General features: G+C 32.1%; 1 protein-coding gene across 1 annotated transcript; it reads right to left on the bottom strand.

Annotated features, from left to right (window-relative positions):
- Positions 1 to 3,387: 3,387 nt before the first annotated feature.
- On the bottom strand, positions 3,388 to 7,107 carry LOC116030630 (1-aminocyclopropane-1-carboxylate synthase 2-like). Its single transcript, XM_031272937.1, has 4 exons — positions 6,976 to 7,107; positions 6,706 to 6,837; positions 5,734 to 5,894; positions 3,388 to 4,529 (listed from the first exon to the last, which is right to left on the bottom strand). The coding sequence occupies exons 1-4, from the start codon at positions 7,102 to 7,104 to the stop codon at positions 3,497 to 3,499; spliced, it is 1,455 nt and encodes a 484-aa protein (XP_031128797.1). The 5' UTR covers positions 7,105 to 7,107; the 3' UTR covers positions 3,388 to 3,496.
- Positions 7,108 to 9,303: the final 2,196 nt, after the last annotated feature.

The raw sequence follows: 9,303 nt of genomic DNA, 5'->3' as shown, positions 1-9,303 counted from the left end.
GTGCGATTTATAATGTATTTTTCATTCAAACTATTTTATCTAATTAATTATGTTCCATATTTAGTTATGAATATCATTTATCACATTTTAATTTGTTTTATTTATATATTACTCACAATAAGTAAGATGTCATGTTCTGCTCTTATTTGTAAGTTTTATTTTGTAATTTTTTTTACTAATAATTACTTTATTATTTACTATAATAACAATGTGATTCTCTATAAGCTTACTTGTTTTAAATTTTTTATTCATTTTTATAAACTATAATTCTTTATTTATGAAGACGCCAATGTAGTTATTAATTAATTTGCATGCATTTACTAAAGAATTTAGAGTTGTTTTCATTATTATTACTAGTATTTTCGCCATTGAGTTGCACGGAATAGATTTGCTATAATATTTTAAGAATATTTGGATCGATATAAAATTATATAAATTATAACATCAAATATTATATAGCGCAATTGATGAAATTTGTTGGACCGATTATGTTTTCTGATGTTTCCACTTTTCCTTGAATTAGAGAAAATAATTGTCCAATTACCCGTGCGATCCACAAATAAATTTTTTATTATATATTTAAATAATAAAAATAAAGATAAAATTATAAAAAAAAAATTAATATTGAACATGTACATTTATTTGATTATAAGATTTGTGCATATGAAAAAGTATTACTCAATTAATTGAATAATATATGACTTGTTTGTGTACAATTATCTTAAAAAGATCAATATGTAATATGACTACTTATGTAATTATATTATTACTAAAATAAATATGGGAAAATTTAGAAATAATTTAATTATAATCTTTATAAAAATAAATTCAAAGACCAATGTTTAGTTTAATTATCATAATAATTATTAGGCAATTATTAATAGTCAATTACACTAATATATTAATAAATTATTATTTTTTTATAAAATTAGGCCGAATTTGTTTTCATTATTCTTTCAATTATAATGGTTTAATTATTGTCATAATTTGGTAAATAAAATTTTGTTACCAATTAAACTTTATTAATTTTTTTACTAATTAATTAATAATATTAGTTTGTGCAGTATAGAACACATCCAGTATAGAACAAAATTTTAAGAAGAATTTATCAATTAGCTGATTACTATCCACTCTTCTGGGAGCCTTTAACGATCCAAAATCTTTAAATTTGAACATGTGTTTGTAAATGGATGCAAGTTCCCTAAGGAAGATCATGAAATTTAAAAAACCAAGCAAAAAGCTGGAAAAAACTCAAAAAAAAAAAATGCAGCATACTAACAACATAAAAAATGCATAACAATAAATACAAAATAAAGCAATATGACGAAACATGACCATGATTTTATTCCTATTAAATAAAACAATACAAAATTGAGCAATATTAAATAAAACAATATCTTGACCGCAACAACAGAATTTGCAGATTTGAAGGTGGAGAGGTCTGGAATAATTGCACTGCGTTTTGCGTTTCTCTTTTAAAGTTCACAATATAGGATTAGGGATTTATATAAGGTTGTATCTTATTACAATAGAATTATAGTATGATAGGAATTGTAATGTAGAATTGTGATACAATAGGAATTGTAATGTAGAATTGTACAACGAATAGGAAAATAAGAAATAATCTCATCCTAAATATTGTAAGACTCTTTTGGGCGGGAAGCTTAAAGTGAGGATTTTGTTTTTATATATAGTATAGAAGTATAGATATAGATAGATTGTATTATATGAATTATAGAGGAATTGTAGTATACGAATTGCATTAGAATTGTAGTATATGAATTGTAGAAGAGTAGACTTCATTTTGTAGTATTAGATTTCGTGTTTTAATAGCAGATTTATTTTATACAAATTGTATTGAAATTGTAGTATAGGAATTGTATTGTTTTAATATTATTCTATTGTTTATACGAATTGTATTGGAATTGTAGTATAGGAATTGTATTGTTTTAATATTATTCTATTGTTTTAATATTATTCTATTATTTTAATTGTTTTAATGTACAATATTTTGGGCGGGAAGGAAGATTTTGTTTTTATATATATAAAGATAAAGATTAGAAATAAGTTTCAAATTGGCCACTGAACGTAACCTGAAAGTGCAATTAGGCCATTGAACGAAAAAAATGTGCAATTAGGCCACTGAACACTTCAAATGCATGCAATTTCACCTGATAGCAGGTTACCTTCCATTTCATCAAGTTGCCTGCTTACCTAGATAATGAGTTGACATTTTAAAATATTTTTTTAATAATAAACTTTAAAATTAAAAATTAAAAATTAATTAAAAATATTAAAAAATTAATTAAAATATTAAAAATATTAATATTAAAAAATATTTAAAAATTAATATTTTTTAGTTTTTAATTTTTAATTTTTAATAAACTTTAAAAATAAAAATTAATTAAAAATATTAAAATATTAATATTAAAAATTAAAATTAAAAAATATTTAAAAATTAATATTAAAAATTATTTAAAATTAATATTTTTTAATTTTTATTTTTTATATTTATTATTAAAAATTATTTTAAAATGTCACATCACCATCCATGTAAGCAGGCAACCTTATGAAATGGAAGGTAACCTGCTATCAGGTGAAATTGCATGCATTTGGAGTATTCAGTGGCCTAATTGCACATCTTTTCATTCATGGGTCTAATTGCACTTTCAGGTTACTTTTAGTGGCCAATTTGAACATTATTCCTTATTATTATTGTGTACACAAGAATGTTGAAAACTTATACATTTTATTTCAACTTATTTGATATTAGTATTTTTTTTTTCCTTATTTAATTTAAATTTTATTTATGAAAAATATATATATTAATTTCATATAGGGCCCATTTTTATTGTTAAGCCTCGGCCTATAAAATGATAGGATTTAATTGAGAAAATATAAATTTACACAAAAAACACATGGCTGCACAACAATCCAACGTAACCCAGTGGAACATATATGCTACAAGTGCAATCAAATTAGTAGAAAGAGCACATTAAATGATCCTCCATCCCCATCTTCAACTACAAAGCACCTAAAATCGTCATCATGCGTCTTAGGGAGGATTCGGGACGAAAAACACCCAACATAAATCTCAGACTGCACATCCTAAATAACTGTACGTAATCGTATAAACCACCGACGCATGACAATCAATAATCATCAAAGAGGTCCAACTCTGGAAACTTGACATCACAGTCTGCATTGAGTTTTACCTGCGCATGCATTGCATGCGTTTGGGTAGTGTCAATTGCAACTTCAAAATAATTAATTTAAAACTCCACTAAACTGGAATGATGCTTGGTGCAACTCTCAAATACACTATTCTCTGCTTTACACACATATATAAGAACTGAAAATCAATTTCATCTTCTCACAGAAAAAATTTATTAGTATGCGAAATGTAACTTGACATGAATGAATTACGGTAATGCTACATTAGGAAACAGTGGAATATAATATTGTTAGCCAGCAGCTACCTAGATAGTATTAATTTCTAGTTCCTAGCTAGTACGAGAGGGGAACGGGGAATTGGGGAGTGAGGGGACAACGCCACCATAATATTTTCATCGTACATAGTATTTCTCTTCGAGAAGCTCAGCTGTAGATTCTTTTGCCATGATCGCTGCTTGGTCTTCTTCTGAGCCTTATCGTTCCCATCATCGTTTTGTTTAGTTTTAGGATTCTCCTTCCCAACGAACCTCCGAATCCTAGACAGCGCGATTTCAACAGTTTCGTCGTCCATATTCGCGAAGCACACTCGGAACCACCCAGGCTCGTGGCACTCAAACGATGACCCCGGCGAGACGTTGAGTTTCACGTCGTTTATGATCAATCTCCAGAGCGACATCTCGGCGTCGAATGTGGGTTCTTTGAGCAAGGGTCGCAAATCCATCCAACAGAACAACCCCGCGTTGCTTTTCAAGCACTTGATGTTCAGTTGTTCGAGTCCGCCGGTGAAGAGCTTGTGGCGTTTGCCCAATCTCTCAGAACTCTCCGCCAAAAACCTGTCGACGAAATCGTCGTCGGACAGCATGAGAGCAAGCAAGTGCTGGGTCTGGCTGGACACGAGGCTAAAGCTCGACATCTTCCGGGCGCAGCTGACGACGGCGTCGTTGTAGGAGTAGATGATGCCCACTCGGAACCCGGGGAAGCCCATATCTTTGGAGAGGCTGTAGACGATGTGGATGAGGTCGCGGTTGAAGTGCTTCTCAGCTTCCAAGATCTCGGCGACGCTGACGAAGCCTGGGGTGGCGAAAACGGTTCCGGCGTAGATCTCGTCGGAGACGAAGTGGAGGTTGTGCGAGTTGGTGAAACTCACAATGCTCCGCAAGGTTTCCCTGTCCAACGTGGTACCCAATGGGTTGGAAGGGTTTGTCAATATAAGGCCCTTGACGTTAACGTTTTCACCTTTTGCATTTTCGTAAGCTTGTTGGAGTGCTTCAATGCTGATCTGGAAGTTGTCAGAGGTTTTGCATGTGATGGGAATTAGCTGTACCCCTGTCCTCCACCTCAAGTCTCTCAAGAATCTGAATGCAAAGTCAAAGTCAAAGTCAATGGCATTTAAGAGTTGGAAGAAAAGTCAATTACTCAAAAATAATAGATCGACTCCATGTAATATAACTCTCTAATTCTCTATGACAGAGCGATTAGTTGGAAGGATGAAATTTAAAGAAAAGTCATCACTGTAATATACTCAGAAATGGTATGACTATAGAATATAATTTTCACTAAGAAAATGTTCTTTTCTCCTTTTGATTTCACGGTCTAAACTTTTCCTTCATTAGGTATCTTCCATTTATTGGGTGCTAATGAATTAACTATCTCATCACTAATTAAAAATATGCGTAGTATATATTTAGTTACATCAAGAGGGGACGTGTTGAGCAGTGGCCGATATAGGGCCAACTCTAGTACTTGGTGTCGAGAGATTGTTGTGCGGGACCGATAAAGCTCTTAAGGGTCAAGTCCAGCACTCAAACCGTCTCGAATAATGTGATGACGGTAAGGAAATAAGTTGCGCATTCGCTACTAGCTATACCTTTTGGCCTGAATGGTAAGTATTTAATCTAATAAGTGGTGTCAGAGTCAGATCAAGACCGCGACCCTAACAAGATGTTTTTAGGAGAATAACAAGATGAGTTTATAGCATTGTTCTTTCCGCTAAGCGTTCAATTTTTATTTAAAAAAATATCTAAAATTTATGATTCACCCATTTATATTAAGCAAAAATAGAATACAGGTAGAATTAGTTACTTGTAAGTCTGAACAAATATTAGCCGTAAAACACTATCCAGAAATTTCCCCATAACTCTGTTTAACTTTTATGACAAAGTCGCTTTCACTATCTGGAATTTATGATGGCTCTAGCCTCTAGTGCTGCAGTCTAAGGGCGAAAATCCACGTCCTTATCTTAAAAAAGTTCAAAATCATAGACCAAGAAATTTAATGACAAATGTGCACTACATATTATAGTTAACTATTTAAATGTTTTGGTAATGTGAACCCACGGAAGATAGTGCTTCATGCACCACCAAACATGCTAACCGCAAAGCCATTATGAATTGAAGAAAGCTAAATTAAAGCGCAGAAAAAAACTGCATATATTAATCTTGCTGACCCAAACACTTTGGTCCTTGTTGTTTGTTTATTTGGATTTGGATTTGGGCGACCCCCAACGCAATCCCAAAAAGGAGATGAGATGAGAGAATTGAAGGTAAGTACTATACATACGCTGGATAGTAAGGTGAAGGAACCAAGAATGCATCCCCAGGATCGGCCAAGCAGAACATGACCGTCTCGTTTGCTCCGGTGGCTCCTCCGGCCATCACAATCCGCTCCGGATCAAAGCTAACCCTATTACCTCTTGCTTTTCCCATAAACCTGGCTACACCCTTCAAAACACAAACACAAGCACAAACATTTTAATAATACAAAATAATTATAATTATAATTACCAGGGCCAGATTTTAGGACATACAAGATGTGCAACAGTACCCCAAATTTTGGGGACCCTAATCCAGCCATGGCCCAATAGTTAGTATATGTGTTTGTGATTATATTGGCTCAAAATTAGGTTTTAATGACTGATTTAAATTTTACTACGTATTATTCAAAATAAAATTCTACTCCGTAATATTCACGCGAATCACTTTTCTTCAATTTGCAGTTTATTTATACTTTGATAGAGCCTTACTTATTTACCAGCACAGGGCCACGCAAATAAAAAAACTGGCCCTGATAATTATAATGCAAAAGATGAGTATACTGACACATGTAAAAATCGGTCTAGGCGACCGTCTAAATGCCGATTAGGTGCTTGGCACTTCTAGGTTAAGGCGATTTCAGCCCTAGGCAGCTTTTAGTCGGCCGGCTAATTAGGCACCGAGTTGGGCACCTAACTAGGTTATTAGCGTCCAACTCAGGCGAGTCGCTGCTCAACTAGGTCAAGTGATTTTTTGCCTACACGATTGTTCCTCTTTTATATTCCATTAGTCACTTACTCAATTAACCATTTAATGTATGTAGTTGAGTACTTTAAAGAATTATAACAGTATGACAACACAGCTCATATATAGTGATAAAAATGGAGACAATATATTCAGATTACTCTACTCTAACCGCCTAGGCACTCTAAGTGCGCCCCGAACGCCCCACTAGCGCCCGGCGTTTTGTAACATTGAAGGGTAATATATGTATATATACCTTTCTAAATTCCGGCAAGCCATGATAATCTTGGAAATTCGCAATGTCTCTGAATAATTTAATTCCTTCACTCGTGCAAATGGAGGCTTTTGGATTTTTCTTAATCCATTCCTCCACTAAGTCAAACGACAGCTGCAAGTCAAACCATGAAAACAACACGTCTAATTAGTCTATATTAATTACATTCTCTTCAGCCACTGGTAATAAGCAGTATTCCATTATTTCCGACGAAGCTAAGCTAGCAAGCTACTGTACACACTACATACGAACCTGGTTTTCAGCGAGACCCATTTGAATAACACCGTGAGGATTTCTAGTGGGATGGAAAGGATCTTTGTCGTAAGATTTCCATCCGTCAAAATACGGCGAGTTTTCGCCGTGCTGATCGTTGGTTGCCATCTTGGACAGAGTTGGTGCCATTCCGATCCCAACTATATATCCTGGCTCTCGTACGTACAGTATTTTCTGCCTTTCAACAAGAAGAATATACTCTACTGAATACAAAACCAAGTTGATATGATGCTGGGAAGGAAGGGATCGAATAGGTAGTGATATATATAGCAATTAGCTATGGACCAAACTATACGATATCATGATGACGATAACATGGAAACAATATAACAGAATAAAATAAAAAGGAACAAAAAAAAACAGAAAAAGAAGTAACATAGTAAAAGTCTATTTCAATGTTCAAAGGCAAATTCTATTTTAATCCCACCACTGTTATGAAATTATCACATTTAATTTTAATTTGACTATATTTAGTCTCATGGACTTTATTTTTGGGTGACGAGGTAATTGAAACTCGCAATCACTTTGCGAGAGTAAATCCGCCTTGTGACTCTAGCCAGCAAAAGGACCACAAAAATATAAACCAACCTAGCTGACTAGCTCAATCCAAGAGGGCTAAGATTCAAAAGTTACAAGTTTGTATCCATAGCCATCTTGGTTAGGATTACCCCTATCTAGTCTCATGACTTGTTGACATTATCATATTTGGTCACCTATACAGATTTTACTAAATTAAAGTTAATTTCTAAGGTAATTTAAATTTTTTTCTTGTTGAAAAAATGCTCATGGACTATAATAAACAATAATTTGATAGAATTTTATTGAAATTTTTTGTATATTATTTTATCTTTTATTAAATGATTGATAAGTTATAGTATTTCTTGTTTAGGTCATACTTGTGTGAGACTATCTCATGTATCCTTATCCGTGAGACGGACCGGATAGTGTCGGATCAAAATGCAAATGTCATACTTATATGCTCAAATGTAATACTAATCAAGAATAAAATATTTGTTACTTATAAAGAAAAATATAATATTGTGAGGAAAAATTTATAAAGAAAAATATAATATTGTGAGGAAAAATGTAATATTATTACGTTTTGATGTAAAAAATAGTATATTTTCCATCAAAAGTATGTATTACATTATATTTTTCCTAATAAGTACTATTGACAAATGTTTGTTACTTAAAAGGAAAAAATATCTGGAGTAATACTTTTTAGAAAAAAAAAATGTAATACTTTCAAATCGAAATGTAAAAGTATTATTTTTTTCATTAAAAGTATTACATTTTCTCATATGAGTAATAAACAATTTATTCTAATTAGTATTACATTTGTACGTATAAATATTAAAATTTTCATTTTGGCCCGATCCAATTCGGCCCATTCCCGACGAGACTCTCTCGCAAATTTTTGCCTTCTTGGTTTATAATTTATGGCGAGGTTGTATTTGATGGATGGGGGGCATTATGACTGGTTGCTTTATGGAATAAAAGGGGCAAAAGGAGAATTTCGTATAAGCTAGAGAATTTGAATTCATAAAGTTATTTATAATATTAAATTGGTTCGTTGCATGCATCTCATTCATTCTTTTAATTGGTGCTTTGATTCGTAGGTCTTTTCAAGGGAATCATGGGCTGCTTGTATAGTCATGGTTTGGCTATTTTGCTTAGAAGAGAAAATTCACATTCCCCTTAATTTAAAAAAATGTGTGGAATCTGTATGCAACACACTAAAAACCAAACCGCCTAGGAATCCAAACCGAATGTATGCATGCTCTTTCAAGGTAATGTGTTTTGGCAATTATTCAATTTTAAGTTTGATTATTCATCAGTAACGCTTCAACTTTACACTTATTTTAATTTGAGCAAAAATTATCTCTTTGGACCACAAATTGAAGCGTAGGAAATGACGCATAACTTATGATGTATCCAAACTTTCAAAGGGTATCGTAGTTTATATTTTGCTTTCCTTATTAAATGTTTCCACGGTAAACTTGCCCAAATCATTTTGGGGAACTGTTTCGTTAGGAAAAAAAAAAAAACAAAATAATTCATAAACATATTTCAAGGAGTTGAAAGTATACATAGAAAATTTCTACAATTTTGATGGTAATAATGCTATATATACCAAAACTAGTAACATGTTTTATATTTTTTAATTTGACAAAAATGAGTTGATGGGTTCAAATTAAAAGTGTATTGTATTACAAAAAAAATAAAAGTAAACAAAGATGTAATTTATATATATATATATATATATATATATATATATATATATATATATATATATATATATATATA

This window comes from Ipomoea triloba, chromosome 9, assembly GCF_003576645.1.
Source record: "Ipomoea triloba cultivar NCNSP0323 chromosome 9, ASM357664v1".
Lineage (NCBI taxonomy): Eukaryota > Viridiplantae > Streptophyta > Magnoliopsida > Solanales > Convolvulaceae > Ipomoea > Ipomoea triloba.
Note: the sequence above shows the minus strand (reverse complement) of the source record. Positions and strands in the feature narration are given on the sequence as shown.